The sequence below is a fragment of the Azolla caroliniana genome, unplaced genomic scaffold (genome assembly GCF_043228905.1).
Source record: "Azolla caroliniana isolate FFs.n. ecotype wild unplaced genomic scaffold, voAzoCaro1.0.p SCAF_11, whole genome shotgun sequence".
Classification (NCBI taxonomy): Eukaryota; Viridiplantae; Streptophyta; class Polypodiopsida; order Salviniales; family Salviniaceae; genus Azolla; species Azolla caroliniana.
Genome location: NW_028230446.1, coordinates 16268627 through 16291061, shown reverse-complemented (window position 1 = coordinate 16291061; position 22435 = coordinate 16268627). Strand labels below are relative to the sequence as shown.

Below are 22435 nucleotides of genomic sequence, written 5' to 3'. Positions count from 1 at the left end.
CATTCTTGTTTATTCCATTATCCAGTAAGACGTCTTACCGATAGTATTAATATCATCTTAGAATGTTTGTTACTGATAGTATTGATATCATCTTAGATTTGAAATATAAGACATATGCATTTTTGTGTGTAACAATTTGCAATTAATATTCTTACGATGTAAATGTTGTTAAAGGTAATCCCTACTCTTCTTGTTTTAGGGTGCAACCAGTATTGAAGTAATGACCTATCGGATTACAGCTGATTGCTCTACCACTTCGTTATGCACCCTTGATAGAGTCTTTTGTATAATTCGAATATCCAACAATTTTTTGCCAATAGTATTCATATCATTTTATATTTGACACATAAGGGATTTGCATGTTCGTGTGCAAATATTTGAAATTAATAATCTCAGGTTGTGAGTGTTATTGGAGCTAATCTATAATGATGACCTATCGGACTGCAACCGATTGCTCCACCATTGAGCTATGCACCCATGATTGGTTTTGTGTTTACCGATACTATTCATATCATCTTAGATTTGAAACATTCAACACATAAGGCATATCATCTTAGATTTGAAACATTCGACACATAAGGCATACGCATGTTTGTGTATAACAATTTGCAATTAATATTCTTAGGATGTAAGTGTTGTTCAAGGTAATCCGTACTCTTCTTCTTTTAGGGCGCAACCAGGATTGAACTGATGACCTATCGGACTGCAGCTGATTGCTCTACCACTGAGCTATGCACCCTTGATAGATTCTTTGCCAATAGTATTCATATCATGTTATATTTGACATGTAAGGGATACGCATGTTCGAGTGCAAAGATTTGAAATTAATAATCTCAGGTTGTGAATGTTGTTGCAGGTTATCTATACTCTTCTTGCTTTAGGGCACAAGTAGTATTGAATTAATGGCCTATCAGACTGCAATCGATTGCTCCACCATTGAGCTATGCCCCCATGATTGGTTCTTTAGTTTATTCCAATATCCAAGAATATGTCATGCTGATAGTATTCATATCATCTTAGATTTGAAACATTCGATACCTAAGGCATATGCATGTTTGTTGTAACAATTTGCAAATAATCTTCTTAGGATGTATGTGTTATTAAAGGTAATGCCTACTCTTCTTGTTTTATGGCGCAACCAGTATTGAACTGATGAACTATTGGACTGCAACCGATCTCTCTACCATTGAGCTATGCACCCTTCATGGACTCTTTTATTTAATTCCAATATCCAACAAGATTCTTGCCAATAGTATTTGTATCATGTTATATTTGACACATAAGGGATACGCATGTTCCTGTGCAAAGATTTGAAATTAATAATCTCAAGTTGTGAGTGTTGTTGCAGGTTATCTATACAGTTCTTGCTTTAGGGCACAAGCATGATTGAATTGATGACCTATCGAACTGCAACGGATTGATCTACCATTGAGCTATGCACCCATGAATGGTGAATCTTTTGTTTATTCCAATATCCAATAAGACATCTTACCGATACCATTCATATCATCTTAGATTTGAAACATTCGACACATAAGGCATATGCATATTTGTTGTAAGAATTTGCAATTAATATTCTTACGATGTATGTGTTATTAAAGGTAATGCCTACTCTTCTTATTTTTTGGCGCAACCAGGATTGAGTTATGCACCTATCGGACTACAACCTATTGCTCTACGATTGAGTTATGCACCTTTGATGGATTCTTTAGTTTAATTCCAATATCCAACAATATTCTTGCTAGTAGTATTCATATCATGTTATATTTGACACATAAGGGATACACATATTCATGTGCAAAGCTTTGAAATTATAATCTCAGGTTGTGAGTGTTTTTCAGGTTATCTATACTCTTCTTGCTTTAGGGCACAAGCATGACTTTTCAGGTTATCTATACTCTTCTTTCTTTAGGGCACAAGCATGACCTATCGAACTGCAACGGATCGCTCTACCAATGAGCTACGCACCCATGAGTGGTGAATCTTTTGTTTATTCCAATATCCAAGAAGACATCTTACCGATAGCATTCATATCATCTTAGATTTGAAACATTCGAGACATAAGGCATATGCATGTTTGTGTGTAACAATTTGCAATTAATATTCTTAGGATGTAAGTGTTGTTAAAGGTAATCCCTACTCTTCTTATATTAGGGCGCAACCAGGGTTTAGCTGATGACCTATCGGATTGAAGTTGATTGCTCTACCATTGAGCTATGCACCCTTCATGGATTCTTTTGTTTAATTCCAATATCCAACAAGATTCTTGCCAGTAGTATTCATATCATGTTATATTTGACACATAAGGGATACACATATTCGTGTGCAAAGCTTTGAAATTATAATCTCAGGTTGTGAGTGTTGTTGCAGTTATATATACTCTTCTTGCTTTAGGGCACAAGCAGGACTGACTTGATGACCTATCGAACTGCAACGGATTGCTCTACCATTGAGCTATGCACCCATGAGTGGTGAATCTTTTGTTTATTCCAATATCCAATAAGACATCTTACCGATAGCATTCATATCATCTTAGATTTGAAATATTCAACACATAAGGCATATGCATGTTTGTTGTAACAATTTGCAATTGATATTCTTAGGATGTATGTGTTATTAAAGGTAATCCCTACTCTTCTTGTTTTAGGGCGCAACTAGGATTGAAGTGATGACCTATCGGATTGCAACTGATTGTTGCACGACTGAGCTATGCACCCTTGATGGATTCTTTTGTTTAATGCCAATATCCAACAAGATTCTTGGCACATAAGGGATACACATGTTCGTGTGCAAATATTTGAAATTAATAATCTCAGGTTGTTAGTGTTGTTGGAAGTAATCTATACTCTTCTTGCTTTAGGGCACATGCACGACTGAGCTATGCACCCTTGATGGACTCTTTTGTTTAATGCCAATATCCAACAAGATTCTTGGCACATAAGGGATACACACGTTCGTGTGCAAATATTTGAAATTAATAATCTCAGGTTGTTAGTGTTGTTGGAAGTAATCTATACTCTTCTTGCTTTAGGGCACAAGCAGGATTGAACTAATGACCTATCGGACTGCCACCGATTGCTCTCCCACTGAGCTAGGAACCCATGATTGCTTCCTTTGTTTATTCCAATATCCAATAAGAAGTCTTACTGATAGTATTCATATCATCTTAGTTTTGAAACATTCGACACATAAGGTATATGCATGTTTGTGTTTAACAATTTGCAATTAATATTCTTAGCATGTAAGTGTTGTTAAAGGTAATCCCTACTCTTCTTATTTTAGGGTGCAGCCAGGATTGAAGTGATAACGTATCGGACTACAACCGATTGCTCTACCACTGAGTTATGCACCCTTGATGGATTCTAGATTCTTGCCAATAGTATTCGTATCATGTTATATTTGACACATAAGGGATACGCATGTTCGTGTGCAAATATTTGAAATTAATAATCTTAGGTGTTGTTGGAGGTAATCTATACTCTTCTTGCTTTAAGGCACAAGAAAGATTGAACTTATGACCTATCAGACTACAACCGATTGCTCTACCACTGAGTTATGCACCCATGATCAATTCTTTTGTTTATTCCAATATCCAATAAGATGTCTTACCGATAATATTCATATCATCTTAGATTTGAAACATTCGGCACATAAGGCATATGCATGTTTGTGTGTAAAATTTGCAATTTATATTCTTAGGATGTAAGTGTTGTTAAAGGTAATCCCTGCTCTACACCCTTGATGGATTCTAGATTCTTGCCAATAGTATTCGTATCATGTTATATTTGATACATAAGGGATACACATGTTCGTGTGCAAATATTTGAAATTAATAATCTTAGGTGTTGTTGGAGGTAATCTATACTCTTCTTGCTTTAAGGCACAAAAGAGATTGAACTTATGACCTATCAGACTGCAACTGATTGCTCTACCACTGAGTTATGCACCCATGATCAATTCTTTTGTTTATTCCAAGATGTCTTATCGATAATATTCATATCATCTTAGATTTGAAACATTCGGCACATAAGGCATATGCATGTTTGTGTGTAACAATTTGCAATTTTTATTCTTAGGATGTAAGTGTTGTTAAAGGTAATACCTACTCTTCTTGTTCTAGGGCGCAACCATGATTGAATTGATGACCTATCGGACTGCATCCGATTACTCTACCACTAAGTTATGCACCCTTGATGGATTCTTTTGTTTAATTTCAATATCCAACAATACTTCTTGCCAATAGTATTCGTATCATGTTATATTTGAAACATTGGACACATAAGGCATACACATGTTCGTGTGCAAAGATTTGCAATGAATAATTTTAGAATGTAAGTGTTCTTGGAGGTAATCCCTACTCTTCTTGCTTTAGGGCGCAAAGCCTATCAGACTACAAAGCCGATTGTTGTACCACTGAGCTATGCACCCTTGATGGATTCTTTTATTTATTCAAATCTCTAATAAGACTTCTTACCGCCCAAGATTGAATCGGTGACCTATCGAACTACAAAGCCGATTGTTGTACCATTGAGCTATGCATCCTTGATGGATTCTTTTGTTTATTCCAATCTCTAATAAGACTTCTTACCGATAGTATTCGTATCATCTTATATCTGAAACATTTGACACATAAGGCATACACATATTTGTGTGCAAAGATTTGCAATTAATAATCTTAGGGTATAAGTGTTGTTGGAGGTAATTCCTACTCTTCTTGCTTTAGGGCGCAACCATGATAGAACTGATGACCTATCGGACTGAAACCAATTGCTCTATCACTGAGCTATGCACCCATGATTGGTTCTTTTGTTTATTCCAATATCCAATAAGACTTGTTATTGATATGATAGTATTCATATCATGTTAGATTTGAAACATTCAACACATAAGGCATATGCATGTTCGTGTGTAAAAACTTGCAATTAATAATCTCAAGATGTAAGTGTTCTTGGAGGTAATCCCTACTCTTCTTGCTTTAGGGCGCAACCAAGATTGAACTTTAGACCTATCGGAGTGCAGCCGATTGTTTTACTACTTAGTTATGCACCCTTGATGGGTTCTTTTGTTTATTCCAATATCTAATAAAACTTCTTGTCAATAGTAAGTGTATCATACGCTTACGTAGAACTTCTTGGTTACATAGAGCCCCGTTAGGTGTATGGGGTTCAGGGCTTGCAATCCATGTATTCAACACCGAACGGGGCTCTACGTAAGCAACCATGATTGAACTTATGACCTATCGAAGTGCAGTCAATTGCTCTACTACTTAGCTATGCACCCTTGATGGATTCTTTTGTTTATTCCAATATCCAATAAGACGTCTTGGTTGCTTACGTAGATAGAGCCCCATTAGGTGTTGAAATCAAATGTCTATCCTTGAGCTTGTTCCATCTAGTAATTGAGGTGTGGGAGTACAATTGAAAATAAACTATTCAATCATATGCCAAAGGGAGATATGACGCATACCAAGGCATGTCTTTGATTTGCATAAATGACTAAATTCACTTTGGTCATTATACTTTTGCGAGACAAAAGGCACAAAAGGTTCCCAAAATGTTTTGTCATTTTCTTTGTCACAAAAGGCACATATTTGTGTGTAATGTTGTTTCAAAGTGCCTAAGGCCGAGGCACGAACGTGTATAATCAGATCACGAGTACATGAATGACATACACAAGCTTAGATGGCTAGAACTGTTCACACACACACACACAAACAAACAAACAAACAAACAAACAAACAAAACTATGCATGGAGAGAGGCAAAACAACATGTCCATTGCAAAGAGAACAATTCACACACACACACACACTCTCTCTCTCTCTCTCTCTGGTGAAAACACACAATTATATTAATAAATGTGTGTAAAAAACACTACTTACAATAGGTGTGACAATGGAGTATGGTCACCCACTAACTACACTATAGTACATGGGTAGTGGAACATGTTGAATTGCCAATAGGCAAGACGAACACTCCACCGAGGAAAGAATTTCCACTTGCTCCAATAAAGAAAATTGCCACATTAGTACTCCCTTCAACTTTCGTAGCTATGCTTTCACTCCATGTCGACCATCGAATGCAAAAGTGTTGCGCATATTCCAATTATGAAGTAATCCCCAATATCTCAGAAATTGAAAAACTATCTCCATCTCTAATTTTGGGTCAACCTATGTAAATTGTGCAAACACCCATTGTCTAGGTGTCAAATAACACTGATATAAAACTTGCCAAATTTGAGAAATGTAACTCCAAATTTGACAAGCAATCGGACATTGTATAAATCGATGAGTATTATCTTCCATTTGAACAGTGCAAAAGAAACAATTACTTGTTGCTAATCCATGACGCTTTAGAGCTAATCCTAAAGGCAAACCTCCAATCAAAACTCTCCAAATGAAGACCTTTGCTACAAGTGGCAATTTAGAATGCCAACTACGTTGTAAGATCTGCCACCAACCATGATCTGACTTGTGTAATCTCCATTCTTCTTCAGCCTTAGATGATAACCATCCAAGAGACTCAACAGAGCAATGATACAAAAGATTAGTAGTCACTTGTAACAACGATGTTTGACCCTTTAAACACCAATCAAGCCATGATTGTTCTCTTGTTTGTAGAGGTAAGGGACCTTGCATCAATGCAATATTTTGTAGTTGTTGCCAAATAAACCCATAATTAGGCGGAATACATAATAATTGTTGTGCTTAAGCAAACTCCAAAATTCTTTGAGATGGAGCCTCAACTATATCTCCCACCTCTTTGACCCCCAAACGAAACAAACGATTAAATTGAGAGCACAATCTCTCCTTTCTTGGCCAACATAATAACCGAGAAGACACAAGCAACTCTTTTTGCAAAGAATTACAATGCTCTCTACTAAATGATGGTACCCTCTCTCTCTCTCTCAGATTGCTAGAACTGTTCACACACACAAAACTATGCATGGAGTGAGGCAAAACAACACAGCCCTTGCAAAGAGAACAATTCACACACACACACACACACACACACACACTTTAGTCTCTCTCTCTTTTTATCGTAATTAGCTTACCCTAGTGGTAAGTTGATAGCACTACAAGCACTGCGTCCTTACTTGGGTTTGGAACCCAATTTTCTCACCTCTCTATTATATACTACATATATATCTCTATTTGACTAGATGCCACTGTGAAATGTAGAGGTTGAACCCATGACCACCTGGTCTCTATTGGGCAACCTTACCAACTGAGCTACATCCATCTGAGCATAAATGCCACTTTACTCTCTCTCTCTCTCTCTCAGAGCTAAATCCATCTGGCCATAGATGCCACTTTAGTCTCTCTCTCTCTCTCTCTCTCTCTCATACCAAAGCACATGCCCTTGCAAAGAAAGAGAAGAGTGTTGTGTGTGTATTATGTGTTGGGGGATGAGGTGGTGTGTACACACACACACACACACTCTGTTGTTAAGTCAATGGAGAAAAACCAAAAGGAGCAGGGGAGCAGCAGAGAGAGAGAGCAGGGGAGACAGTAGAGTAGAGTACTCAGTATAGTGCAGAGGAGAGACTGTTTATGTGTGTGTGTGTGAGTTCAAACACGCCGTCTCTCCCCCCCTCCAACTAAAAACCCTGTTCCCCCCTTCTCTTCCCTGCTTTTGGCATCCTGCAGAAGAGAAGAAGAAAGAATTTGCCCGCACCCTCATCTCATATCTGAGAAGAAGAAAGAAGAAAGAAGAAAGAAGAGAGAGAGACACACACAGAGAGAGTATTCCTTGAATTGAAGAATAAGAAGCCTCTGCTGCTGCAAATTTCTCAGAAGCAGCAACGTAGAAATACAAGTAGAGATAGAGATAAGAGTTTATTCCCCGAAGAAACAGAAAAGGTCGCTGCAGATTTCTCAGAAGCAAAGGGGGAGAGAGACAGACAGACAGACAGACAGACAGATTTGCAGTTGTTGGGTATCACATGCATGCATGGAAGAAGTCCGCGACTCTGCTGCTAGTCATATAAGCCCCTCCCCTCGGGGTCCTCCTTTTGGAGGTGGATCCTATAATAGCTTCCATCACCACCTCCACCAGCAGCAGCAGCAGCAGCAGCATCAGCATCAGCATCATCAGCAGGAGGAGCAGGAGGAGCGATTGGAAGGGTCAGGCTTTCATATCCTTCGAGGGGCTTCTATGAATATGCTCCATGCCCCCACTGCTATGCGCCATGGCCATAACCATAGCCATGGCCACATCCGCACCTTATCCAATCTAAATTCTACCCCTAACCTTAACTCTGACCCGGTCACCTCCGCATCTGACTTCAACATCAACATCACTAACCCTAACTCTAACAACACATCTTCCTCTTCTTTCTTCAGGGAGGGAGAGGGGGCTGGAGCCGGCAACTCGGGCCTTGTAATGAGCGATTTCGGAGGAGACCGCTCTCCCTCCTCCTTGGAGCCTGCCAAGAGGAAGAGGGGAAGGCCCCGAAAGTATGCCAAAGATGCAAATGGAGTGTCCATCCTCATCCCACAGTCACCTCGACTGCTCTCTGCATCCTCTTTTTTGAAGAAGAAGAACTTCAGCTCTGGAAAAAAGGCTCAGCTTTTAGCATTAGGTACATTTCTTCTCTTGTGTCTATGATGGGTTTCAATAAGGATTCCTTTAACAATATATTTACTCAATATGCAACCTCATTCCAGATTTATTTATTTCCCTTCAAGTTTAGTAGTGTCTGTCAGGTTTGTTTAATTTCCCAAATGCGTTCAAGTTAGTTTTTCAACTAACTTTTTATGTAGATCGCATCTGCCGAAGTTCATGTCCATAGCTTCACAGAATTTTGAGGTTACCGAGCAGAGGGTGCAGCTGCACGTTTCATTTTCTATTATTGAGCAAGGACTTCCCATATAGATTTATATATTATAATGAAACTTATGATTATTTTGGCCAAAGCCTCTTACAAAATTTTGATTCCTGAACTAGCTCTCTTGAACTGCCTGCCCCAGCACAGCAAACGGGATTTTAGGAAATCGTATCAAATTTACATGGACATGTTTTTATTAGTTATGTTGAGGTTCTCAGCTTTTGGAACATGAAAGCTTGTTATTTTAGCCTGTAGGGTGTAATGTAAAATACTAGGATTACAACAAGGGTTTGCTCTTTGCATCACATATTTATCACTTAAGTATTGTGCCACTCATGAGATACAAATTGTAGCAAATGCTTTTGTATCCATGACAAGAGTTTCCCAATGCATTGTGGAATATATTAATTTATATCTTTTGGTATGATGCGAAGATGGGAAACATGTGACAAAATTACTTTGGAATCTTTCAAAACTGTAAGCTTCATTGTTTGGCATCTTTAGGCACGATGGGATGATTGGAAAAAAAAGATTTTTCTGGGCAAAGGAGATTAAGAAATATGAAAAAGGGCAAGGAAAGAGATGCAAAAGGGAAGGAGAGTAGAATGCGCTACAATAATGTATGGTAGGCATCGTCTAGTTCGTCTTGTGGTGCTTAAGGATGCCCACACGACTTCTGTTGAGTTTAGGGATGTTTGTCAATGTTGTTTACAAAGCAGGGTGAAAATTGCAGAATGATATCAAAGCCCTTCACAGGGGCTTCTTGTGCATATCACTTAGAAAATCTTTTATGGTTTTTGTAGAAATTCTTATACATTGCCATTTTGTTGGGTACATTTATTGCGGCCTATGACACTTTGTATGTTTTCAGCTTTAGCAATAGGGCTTTCATTAAAAAATAGTGTCATTATGCAGATTGTGAGAAAGTTACTATCCCTTCTAATGCACAGTTATTTATCAATAATCCCAGGGTTCATGCAATACTGAAAACAAGTTTGAGGGTGGTGCACTACGTGGGAAACTCACTAAGCAAATTGTGCAAAAATTTCTATGCCTTCTTCTAATGCACAGAAATTTGCCAATAATGTCAGCGAACACATGACATTGAAAACAAGTGAGATTATGCACTGTGTGGGAGCTATGACCATGCAAATTGTGAGGAATTTACTATGCCTTCTAGTTCACAGAAATATATTGTTTCCCCAATATTCTTAGAGTTCATGCAACATTGAAAACATATACATATATATGTTCTTGCACAATTGTCTCTCTCATCCTAGCTTTATTGAGCAGTTTGTAAAGACCCCCTAGAAATCCTCTTAAAGTATGAGGAATCATTAGACAATAGAATAAGGGACATGCTATAGTCGACGATTCTCTGCAATATTTTTTTTGCCATATTTATTGTAGGTTCCCTAGCCACCATTCATGTATATTTGGTATGGTGTAAAGTAGTACAATCCATTCTGTGTTCATTGATGTGGACATTAGCCTAGGCCCATGGGCATCATAAATACAAAAAAGTGAAACATGGTAGCTTATTTACTATTGGCATGAGTATCTTTGTGATACAGCAGTTTGCATCTTTGTAGTCTTTGTACATTGTAGATACCTTCTGTAAAAAACAGATGGAGTGACTATGTATCGTTAGGCAAGGCTCAAGGGCATCCTATGCAAAGATATGGGCACCTTAAAGAGGATTTATGTGTGCTTTATGAGTGCATGAATGAGCTGCATTTGTTGTGGTAATATGGGGTGTTTGGCAAAAGATTAAATGGAACAAGGAACAAAAGCTCCACCAAATGTGCCAACTGTAAGCTTGGAGGACTGAGTTGCCTGGAAACAATAATGGATTAGAGCTACTCAGAAGAATTTTAAAGGACCATATATGCCTAGAAATGGAAGAAGTGAAATTACACACATATGCTAGAGGGAGGGAAGGATATTTGTGTGTGTGTGTGTTCACGCGCATGCATGGGAGATAGATAGATAGATGGATTCTATTATCATCTTCGGAGGTCAAATATGATCTATGAGACCAAAGATATTACATTTCACGTAATACATATGAAAGTGAGTAGCGACTCTCAATGTTCAAGAACTTTACCAGTGAATGTTGCAATCAAAGAAGTGTTAATGCTTTCTGAGAACCAAGGCTTATCTGTGATGATGCTATGATGCTATTTGAACACCAAACTTGTCGAGTTCAAAGAAGTGTTAATGCTCTCTGAGAACCAAGGGTTATTGGTGTAGTGAAATGTCATTGGATATATTCTGGCAATTTTACCTTGTATTGGGGGTTAATAGTTGCAATGTAACATTCAAAATTTGACATTTACCATCTTGATACTTCATCCTTAGTGCCTCTAATAATCTAACCTAGATGATCACATACTTCATAGCATCACCTGAGACCGACCTCCAATGGATCTTTACGCCCCATCTCTTAAACCATTTCATAATGTCAAGCACCCAGCTAGATGAGAGGATTTTTTTTTATTAGTTTTTTGTAACTTGCATTCTATGTCTGAGCTTGTTTTGGCAATCTATGATCAGGGATATTCTTGATTTTTGTGATATACTTGTATAGTCTTTGCGTAGGTAGTACTTGAGAGGATAGGAAGTTGAGGAATTTACCCCCAATTGTTTGCATAAGAATAAGTTTTGGATTCTCTATTTCATTCTATGCACTAAGTAAGATAGTGCTACCTCACAACTGAACTCCATAAAATGACTTTTCCAACCCGCTTAAAGTTTAGACTCATAGCATAGATTCCACCTATTTGTTGATGGGACGTTAATGCCAAGATATTTGAAGGTTTGCAACACTTGTATGGGATTTCCCTTGTATGTAAAAGTGGGATAGTGTCTTGATTGTATTTGCTTTATTGGCATCATTTTTGTTTTGTGCATTAGCCCACAGATTTGACAGAATGTGTCCAATACATCAAGTAATTGTTGCATATCATCAAAAGTAGATGAGAATAAAACAAAATTGTCGGCATATAGTAGTATACAAATAAGTTCATGCATGAATCTTGGGCCATCCAATGCTTCTCCTTTTGCAGCCTCATTTACTATTTTTTCAAGTTAATTAATGTCAAATGGCCTATAAGACCAAAGAGAAGATGTCATCTTAAAATGTAGTCTTGTCTTGCAGAACAAACCAAAATAAACGTAACTAAGTTTTTAAAAAAAACCTAAAAGTGACTAAAGAATTCCACTATATATATATATATGTGAGATTCTCAAGTAAGATAGATTGTAATTTTTGTCTTGGAAAGATCCCTAGCATCGGTTGATCCAAAATGGAGAGATCTCCAAGGCAAGGGAAGCACTTATGATGGCAACGGCCTTTATCTGGCGATGGCAAGGGTGAAGAGCCAGGGCCGACGTGCATGAAAAATTGCTATTGACCAATCTATTGTAAACGAGCAAGTATAGAAATCACTGCATAAGTACATGGCCTAAAGCATTTTTTTCTTTGAACACTTTATTTAAAGAATTGAAATCATAAAAAGATGGAATGCATATGAAACACCAAATTGCGTGTGTAAGGTTGCAAGGAGTATGACATGTGTTGCATAACTACTCTCCTAGGGTGTTATGATAGATTCTTGGCGGGGCTGTACAAACTGATGAGGCCAAAGGTTCAGGTAAATATGAACACCAAGGAAGATGATAGAAATATCCAGTGGTACAGGCAATAATAGAGTGAAAATCCCAGACAAACATGAAGAATGAATGGAGGATGAATGCCTGGTGAGATGATGAATTATGATGACATGAGAGGACCCTGATACACTTCACAAGGGGGTTTGTCTGGGTACTGACAGAAATGTTTATGGGCTAGGAAGTGATACAGCCAAAGACTTCAACAAAATTGCAAGGAGCTGGACTGCTGAAAAGCCTTGGTATGTACACTAGGCCTGTAATGCTCGGGAATGTTGCTGTAAACAAGAAAGACAAGCAGAAACAGAAAAAACCTCGTTCGCATGGTCCTATACTGACATGAAGGGCATTGATTGTTGGTTTTATCCACACAAAATAAACCTGAAAGAAACGGCCATCCCTAAACTCTGGTTATTGTCTTGGCCTATGCCCCCACAATGGTTTATGGGTAAAACGTTTTTGTGATTTACAATTGAGGAGAGAGTGCTTTTCCTATACTCGTTGCGGTCATGTGACCTAGTGCTTTGCATCTTTGTAATATGCATGAAATAACGTTTACAAAAAAGAGTATTTTTGTGCTTTACAGGAGCTGCAGGTCAAAAATTCACCCCACATGTCTTAACAATTAATGCAGGAGAGGTATTAATTTCTTTGACATTGACTTTGGAATTGATGGGAATGGGAGGATGAAGAAACTCTAGTAAATAGAGTGCACCTAGTGCTAATTCATAAATGAACACAACCTAGAATCTTGACAGAATATCAGAGATAAACTAAAAAACCAAATGTCTTGAGTTCTTAACAGTAAATGCAGGTCAGAATATCATTCATGTCTTAACAAGTAATGCTGAGAGGTATTAATTTCTTTGAGATTGATGGGAATGGAAAGATGAAGAAGCAGTAGTGAATATTGCTAAGTTATAAATGAACAGAAATATTAGAATTCTTGACAGTATAGTTGAATATCACTCAATGTCTTAAAAATTGATGCAGGAGAGCTATGATTTCTTAACAAGTAATGCTGAGAGGTATTAATTTCTTTGACATTGATGGGAATGGAAAGATGAAGAAGCAGTAGTGAATATTGCTAAGTTATAAATGAACAGAAATATTAGAATTCTTGACAGTATAGTTGAATATCACTCAATGTCTTAAAAATTGATGCAGGAGAGCTATGATTTCTTAACAAGTAATGCTGAGAGGTATTAATTTCTTTGACATTGATGGGAATGGAAAGATGAAGAAGCAGTAGTGAATATTGCTAAGTTATAAATGAACAGAAATATTAGAATTCTTGACAGTATAGTTGAATATCACTCAATGTCTTAAAAATTGATGCAGGAGAGCTATGATTTCTTAACAAGTAATGCTGAGAGGTATTAATTTCTTTGACATTGATGGGAATGGAAAGATGAAGAAGCAGTAGTGAATATTGCTAAGTTATAAATGAACAGAAATATTAGAATTCTTGACAGTATAGTTGAATATCACTCAATGTCTTAAAAATTGATGCAGGAGAGCTATGATTTCTTTCACATTGACGTTGGAATTGAATGCCAGGATGAAGAATTAGTAGTGAATAAAGTGCAGATATATTGCTAAATTATAAATGAACAGAAATATTATAATCTTGACAATATAGCAGTTAAAGTTAAAAACCAGTAGAGCTACTGCCTCATGAAATCCATGTGAGTAAATTTGGGAATGATAATGGTAGAATCTCCATATGGAAAAATTACACAAAGAGCCATAACTAGCTGTGTTCTAGAATTTTATGATTCCTTATCCTTCTGATCTTAAAAGTGTCAATGTCGAGTGATCAGAAGCAGATACTCACAAATACAAGATATCAACCTTTTAAACTTTTTTTGTTATTCCCGTTTGAGGTAATTTATCAGTGAGCTGAAATCATGTCAGTTGACTGGTTTTATTAAGGCCATGCTTCAGTTGTGTTTTCTCTCTGTATTGGTTAAAGTTGCTTTCTTACATGGTTCAAAGTTTATTGTAGATTTTTTACATTTCCAGATTGTTATCTTAGAATTGAATAATTACATGGTTTCAGGATGTGTCAACAAGGATCATAACTTTTACAAGCCAGGGACCCTGGGCTGTGTGTATACTGTCAGCTAATGGAGCCATTTCAAATGCAACACTTCGTCACCCTGGAGTCTCTGGTGGTGCTGTTACATATGAGGTTTGCACTTGTCACCTGCAGAATCTTTTGGTTTAATTGCTGCTTCAACCACACTGTAACATTAGAGGTTAATGAAATACAAGATGCCCAAGTTCGGAAACTTTGAAACTCGTTTTTTCTGTCTCTGTTCCTATTACACTAGTGACTATGCTACTATTTACTAGATTAAGTCTTTTTTTTAATCATTCCTTTTGTTTTGAAATTGCCCTTTTCATCATGTATGGTTTAATTCCTGATTCATTAGATATTTTCTTGAAACGGAAATGAAATTATGTAGGAACTCATGGGTCTGCTGTAATATGGTTCAATTTCATTCTTCTCTGAGGCTGCCTTATCTCATTTACATTTGTATCTCTTAAGGAATGAAAAGAAGCTTGCAAACGTCTTTCTGAGGAAACACTTATCTACTGTTTACGGCAGGGTCATTTTGAGATTCTGTCCTTGTCAGGCTCGTTTCTTCTTACTGAATGTGGTGGCACACGCAGCCGCACTGGAGGATTAAGTGTGTCTTTGGCAGGCCCAGATGGTCGAGTTATGGGTGGGGGGGTTGCAGGCCTTCTTATGGCAGCGAGTCCTGTACAGGTGCAACAACAGTAGCTGTAAGGCCTGTTTAATTAATTTTCTATAAGTCTGCTAACAACTGGGTATTTTTTTTATGTTTCTCTTAGGTTGTAGTAGGAACTTTTTTCACAGACAATCAGAAAAGTGTGGGAAGTGATGAAGCAGTCTCTGCTGGTAAACATCCCACTCTATTATCTGTAGGAACTTCTTCTTTCCCCACCATGCAACACACACGAATGGACGGCATCGAATTTATGCAGGATCATATGATGGGCGATGCTGAGCAGCATTCCTCCCGAGTTTACCATATTATGCCTTTGCAGTCTATTGATTGGGGTGGAAATTATGAAGCTGAAGCACGGGGTGATACAGAACCTGAATCAACCTGAGTTATAAATCAGTGCGATGGTTTTGCTTCTTCCCATCTTGTGCATGCCTCACAATTTTTGAAGAGCATATGATGTGAGGTGTATGGCTAAGCCATGGAAGGCAGACGGATGGGTTTTCGCCCTCATATTTTGAGCCATAAATGCTTGCAGCTGCGCATGGCCCTTCTTTGAGGTATTGGCACCCAATGTCGGTGTCTTTTGTATTGTCAATGCTCCTGACCTAGATGAGCACATTGTATTGTTTCAAGAATCTAGGAGCAGTCAAAACGATGGTTCGTGTTTATGGCATCCCTGCCTCTATTAGATGTTGTAATCATCATCTAGATGTACTGTGTTAATAAAAGCTTTGCTCTGTGGTTTTACTCCCTTTTATATTTTTAAGGTTTTAGTTATGCTCTCTTCAAAAAGCTTACATCAGGGTTCTGGGCAGCAATGCACTTCGGCAGTATTATTGTACATCTGCTTTTGCAGTAATATTGGAGCCTCCGAGAATATCAGCAAATACATAGCAAACTTGGATTCATGATATAATTCCACACTCCATGACACTCTTAAGGGATTATAATTATTATTTCATAGCCATTAGTATGGATTATGTGACCTCTAAGGGTAATTTTGACAGTTTCATGTAGAAGAGGAAAGTGCGTTTTACTTATATGAGTGAGTGTGAGGAGCCAGAGTGGAATAGGCAAAGGAGACCCTAATGTGCATAAACCATGTACCACACTCTAGGTAGCTGAGGTGGTATTGATGCTCAAGCTTGGCAATCCTCAGTATGGCATTCATCATCTATTTGGTGGCAGTTGTCATTTTTATGTGTTGCAGCCTGGTTGGGTTGATATGTGGCTTCTTTTTGCCTTAGCCATGCATTGTGTATATCTTGCCACTTCTCATAGGCGACGCTCTTTAGATGCTACCTCCTCTTTAAGCTCCTATACGAGCCTCGTCATCGTGCACAACTTCGTTTCAGTTGTCCTTGTGGATGTGGCTGATGCATGGTTTCTTACATGTGGGTGGTTGAGGGATTGTTATTGGGTCGTTGGTTAGTTGTGCCCAAAGTTGCTTCAACTCCTAGGAGCTTTGGATGAGCTTCAAGATGGCTTGCTCCCGAGTCTTCTAATCTAACAATCAATTACTGTGTTGATGATGAAGTGGTGAGAGTGAAAAACAATTCGAGCCTAGTATTTTTGCCCATCATGTTTTTGGCCTTCTTATGGGTGGTCGGGGGTAGTTGGGTGTGGGGGGATAAACACAAATATGGCACAATCTTTTAGGATTGGTCATGACTCATGAGTATGGGAATGGGCTCCACTACCACATTGCTATTGGCTATTCCCCGTTTATCATGTGAACCGAACGGAAAGAGTTGGCGATCATGGCACAAAGAGATAGAGATACTTGTTTCACATGACAATTTGGACGAGCGTGTTTGCGAATCTAGGAGCTAAATTAAGTATTAGGCTAGAACATCATACGACCAATGGAAAAATAAAACGGATTAATCAAGTGCTAGAAGATATTGTCCATTAGACACTTTAGGGAAGTTATTTGTTGTTGCTTGAGCTTGTATGTAACTCATGAAAGTATTTACAAACAAGTTTTTTCTTGATTGAGCTAAATTATGGGCTCAAGTAGTTTGTGTATATTTTGCAGGATAGAGTAGTCATAATCCATGTGCTTCATGATATTAAAGATATGAGGAACACGTTGGATATGGTTAAGAGAAATATGCAATATGCTATGGACAAAACAACTTTTTGGACATGAGCCATAATCCAAGTTCCTTTTGAGGTTGGAGAATTGGTGTATTTGCCAGTTATTCCCCATATTGGTGCTACTATTAAGATGCCTACACTACCTTTGTGATATTGAGGTTTGTGGGTGATCATAAAGAATATATGGGAGGTTGCGTACAAGATATTTTTGGCAATGGGTAGTTGTATGATGTATGTATTTGTTAACTCTTCGGGCTGGACAATGGCCTAACACAGGGTGTCTACGGGAGACACTTCACCAAAGGGTGTTACAGCAACCGGATTAGACTTCAACGCTTAATCCGACTTAGTTAAGTTACTTATTAGGATCGTCTTCATAACACACGTAAGATATAACAATTAAGACAGAACGGCAATTAACACAGAGATATAACAACGCTTACGCTTTCATTAATTAACCGCTAACTATTACATTGTATCCGGGCCTTTAAATAGGTTTCCAGTCTGTATTACAAAACGCGGGATCGGTCCGGATCCGGAACGGCATACCGATTCCGGTCCGTCCGTCCACACTTATAGCTTAATTACAACCACATTCCTACTACTTAATTAGCTCTCCGTTTCCCACTCTGGACTCCTTTGCCGGCCGGTAACACATGGCACGCCCCTGGGACAGTACCTTGTACGTCGAATCCACAACCGACCCTTGTTATTCTTCGTCCAAAATGTCCAGAATGCTCTGTTCGAGAGGCTCCAATGGTTCATCTGGAAGTGGTTGTTCTTGTTGCTGCTCTGTTGCTGTCTGCTGCGGCGGGTTCGTTGGTGGTTGCTACGGCTGCTCCTCCGGTTGTGGCTCTGACACCGGCGTCTCCGTTGTTGCTCCCTGCGTCGTGGTGGTCTCTGGTTGACTGGTTCCCGGCTGGCCCTCAGCCGGCGACGGTTCCTCATCACTAAGGTTAACCGTTGTCGCTTCCCGTGCTTTTTCTTCCCGTACCCAGGACCGCTCGTAGCTTTCAAACTAGATTTGAGCGTCTAGCCTATCATCGTCCAGCTGAGCTACGAGCTGCCTGACCTGCGCCAGCTGTTCATCTGCCAGGACTTGGAAGTCGTCGGCCAGCTCGTCCCGTATGGCGGTGAAGTCCTCGGAAGTCAACGTATAACAGTCATCTCCTTCCTTCCGCTGGTTTGCCACATCCGCCCGTAGCAACTGGAGTTCCGCCGCGTTTTGTGCCCACTTTGTCCACCATTTTACGGAGCTTTCATCAATCAAGTGCTTCGTCTGATTCAGCCATGCCCGGAGGATGGACTGAATCCGGCTCGTTCCCAATTGCGATTTGGTTTCCGCCGCTTGCCGTTCCTCCTTCAGTTGTTTGATGATTTTTACGTTGTCCTCCGCTTGCGCCTTGTAATGCGTCAATTGCCTTTGATATGTACTTTGTAATTTCTGCAATACTGTTGACGCTCTCTCTTTGTCTTCCTACTGCTGCCTCTGGAGCTCCATCCGGACTTTCTCCGCCTCTTCCAAGCGTCTTGTATTTTCCGCCCGTTCGTCGGCGATCGCCGTCGCGGCCCGATCAACTGCCTGCTGGAGCTCGGCCATCCGTTCTTTATGCTCCGTTTCCAGCCGTTTGTAGTCCCGGTGCAGGTGCTCAAAATCATCCGTCTTTTGCTTGAGCCGTGCGTTGATCTGACGACGGGCCCGGTCCTCACAGTCCTTCTGCTAGCGGAGCTCTTCCTTTAGCCGTTCAATCTCTATTTCCGCCGTTTTCCGTAGCTTGTCCTTTTCCTGCAGCACTTTGTCTTTCTCCTCCTTTAGCCGATCGTACGCTTGATGGCCTTTCCAGAGGCTCTCCTCTGCCCGGCGGAGGTTCTCATCAGTCTTCTTCAATTCGGCTTCGGCCGACGTCTTCAATTCTCATTCATGACTCCTTAGCGCTTCTTGTGCGGCAAGTTCCTCTCTCAATTCCGCAAGCACCCGAGCTTGCGCCGCATCTCTCGCCGGAACGGTTTCCGTTGCCGGGGTCTTATTGTTATGTACAGGTCGTTCCGTTTCATTATTCTGTACACTTACCGGAGTCACCGGTGATTGGATCCGTATTTTGGCCATCTCTGTCGTGACCTGATCCAAGTCTTTTTCAAGGCACCGGATTCTGGACCGGGCCGTCTCTAGTTGTTCGGTTGTGACGAGCAACTGTTGGCTTTGCGCTCTTTCTTCCGCCTCTATATACCCCACCGCTCCGGCTATCTGTTCGCCTATCCACCGGAGCCACAGGCTACCGGTGCCTTGTTGTGCTTGCACGGAGGTTTGATAGATGGGCTCACTTGTAGAGGGGTGGTCCCGCCGAGTTGCGCTGAGTTGCAGTTCCGTTTCTGCCCGTGGACCCTCCTGCTGTCCTGGTTCCCCTTGCGCTTCTTCTTGGCTCACCGAGGGAGGCTGCAGTGACCTTTCCGGCTCTGGCGGGATGGGGCTTGCCGGTGTTGCCGGTGGTGCCGGGGCTTCTGTTTCCGGTGCCATCTGCACCGGTTCCGGTTCCTTCCTTGGCGTGGGAGTCTCAGTATGGGGAGCCGGTGCTCCCTCCGTCTGAGGGTCCGAACATTTCCCGGCTGTCTCAACGGTCCTTGCCGATGACCGTCACTGGAGGTGCTCTGTAGGCTCCTCCTCTATTTCCTCCTCCTGAGCTCCGGCATTGAGTTTTGCCGCCAAGGGGTCCACTTCTCAATTCACCGGTCTGCGGAGTGTGACCTTTACGGGCCGTGCCGGTGGTTCCTCCTGTGCCTCCGTTGGGCGCTTCCGGCTGCCACTTCCTGCTGCCGCCTGGTCTGCATCCGCCGCCTTTCCCTTACTGGCCTTAGAGGCCAACAACTGTTGCCGTTTGGAAGCCGTCCTTGGGGTGTCGTCCGACACTCTTCCTCGCTTCTTGGGCTGGACGGTCTGAACGGGTGGCACCAGCAAGGTGAGCCACTGCGTTACGGCGTGCCATATCCTTCGTCCTCCGGTCCACCTGGGGTTTCGTTGCTGCTACGGTAGTTCGTGTGCACGTTGTATTCCCCTTCGGAGTCCGATTCATATGCTGAAAAGGCCTCTGCTTCGCCTTCTCCGTTTGCCAACGCGTGGAGAAGGGATTCGGTTTCCCGGAGGCTGCTTAGGCTGCTACCGTCGTCCGGGTGCGATGTTTGCTGTAACCAGAGGGAGTCCTCCGCTACTCTCCGGATTACGTTGGAAAACGAGCGATCCGCTCTAATTTCCTGCGCCGCTTGCTGGAAAGCCTTGCGTCTCCTTTGCCTTTCGGCAAGGCGTCGAGTTCGATCTGTAACCAGGTCGTGCGTTGATCTAGACATCCATCCGTGCCGTCGTTCGCTGCAAAAACAGGAATCGTGGTCGCCAAAAACTGTGTTAACTCTTCGGGCCGGACAATGGCCTAACCCAGGGTGTCTACGGGAGACACTTCACCAAAGGGTGTTACGGCAACCGGATTAGACTTCAACGCTTAATCCGACTTAGTTAAGTTACTTATTAGGATCGTCTTCATAACACGCGTAAGATATAACAATTAAGACAGAACGGCAATTAACACAGAGATATAACAACGCTTACGCTTTCATTAATTAACCGCTAACTATTACATTGTATCCGGGCCTTTAAATAGGTTTCCGGTCTGTATTACAAAACGGTGCCATCCGCACCTGTTCGGGATCGGTCCGGATCCGGAACGGCATACCGATTCCGGTCCGTCCGTCCACACTTATAGCTTAATTACAACCACATTCCTACTACTTAATTAGCTCTCCGTTTCCCACTGTGGACTCCTTTGCCGACCGGTAACAGTATCCATCCCACATGCATGTTTGTAGATTGAAGAAGTGTTTATTAGATGAAGATATTGATAAAGTCCTTTGGTAAGTTGATTAGGGATAATTTTATATCATAGACCTTGAGAGAAGTTGAGGAATCATATATTTCATAAATTTCTAGTGTTTTGGAAATCTTGTCCTTCGTCCAATGTTGCTTGAGAGTTGAGAGCAATTTTTGGATTTGGAAAGCATTTCGTGACATCCTATTTGAGGATGATGACCAATCATTTAACGAGGATGGTGTGTCACAATTGTACTTGTTGTGCGGCCATTATGAGATGTCTTCAATGTGGATGTGCAATGTGAACACACAACTTTGTAGTCTCATGGGAATGGGGTAGACATGTAAACTAATCTTGATAGTGAGTTAGTACATAAACACATGTCGTAAGGTTGGGATGACTTAGAAATACAATGTTCCTTTTTTTTATTTTCTATTCTTCTTCTTGACCAATTGTGATGCCTGATTCTCCATGTGGGGTGTGTGTGTGTGTGTGTGTGTGTGTGTGTGTGTGTGTGTGTGAGAGAGAGAGAGAGAGAGACCATTGTTTATTGATGTTTATGGGATCCATTTTTACAAGTGAGTACTAATCTCTTGTATCATTGCTCTGCTGAATCTCTTTGATGACTATCATCTAAGCTTGAACAAGAATGGAAAGTAGATAACTCTAATTATGGATGGTGGCAGATCTTAAAACATAGTTGACATTCTAAATTGCCACTTGTAGCGAAGGTCTTTATTTGTAGAGTTTTGATTGGGGTTTGCCTTTGAGATTAGCTCTAAAGCAACGTGAAAGTAAATGGGCAATTGCTTCTTTTGCATTGTTCAAAGTGGAAGATAGTATTACTTACCATTTCACACAATGTCCAATAGCCTGTCAGATTTGGACTTATATTTTTCTCGAATTTGGCAAGTTTTGTCCTAGTGTTATTTGACACCGAGGCAAGGCATGTTTGCACGATTCACACAGATTGGCCCAAAATCAAAGGTAGGACATTATTGTCCTATTTCTAAGATAAGAAATGATGACACGAGACCCCCTTCCAGGGGCAAGCAAAGAGTAAAAAGAGTAGATGAGGGTGGACGGCTACTACTCGGACGGAAGAGAGAAATGTTAGGGCTGTAGTCTGAGGGTTGGGTGGCGGGAGGGCTGCCACTAGCTCATGGTCCTCATCTCTCATATTGAAGAAGTTAGGACTTAGGAGGAAGAGGCTGGGATGGTT

The 22435-nt window shown here is 40.5% G+C and overlaps 1 protein-coding gene and 1 non-coding gene across 2 annotated transcripts; one reads left to right on the top strand and one right to left on the bottom strand.

Moving 5' to 3' along the window:
• Window positions 1–667: 667 nt before the first annotated feature.
• On the bottom strand, window positions 668–739 carry TRNAC-GCA (transfer RNA cysteine (anticodon GCA)). The gene has a single exon. It is a non-coding gene; the product is annotated as a tRNA-Cys (tRNA).
• Window positions 740–7612: 6873 nt separating this feature from the next.
• Window positions 7613–16010, top strand: LOC147858057 (AT-hook motif nuclear-localized protein 5-like). The gene is made up of 5 exons (XM_087327129.1): window positions 7613–8582; window positions 13087–13139; window positions 14563–14694; window positions 15115–15276; window positions 15363–16010. Exons 1-5 carry the CDS (start codon window positions 7952–7954, stop codon window positions 15642–15644), a joined length of 1260 nt encoding a protein of 419 aa, XP_087183255.1. The 5' UTR covers window positions 7613–7951; the 3' UTR covers window positions 15645–16010.
• Window positions 16011–22435: the final 6425 nt, after the last annotated feature.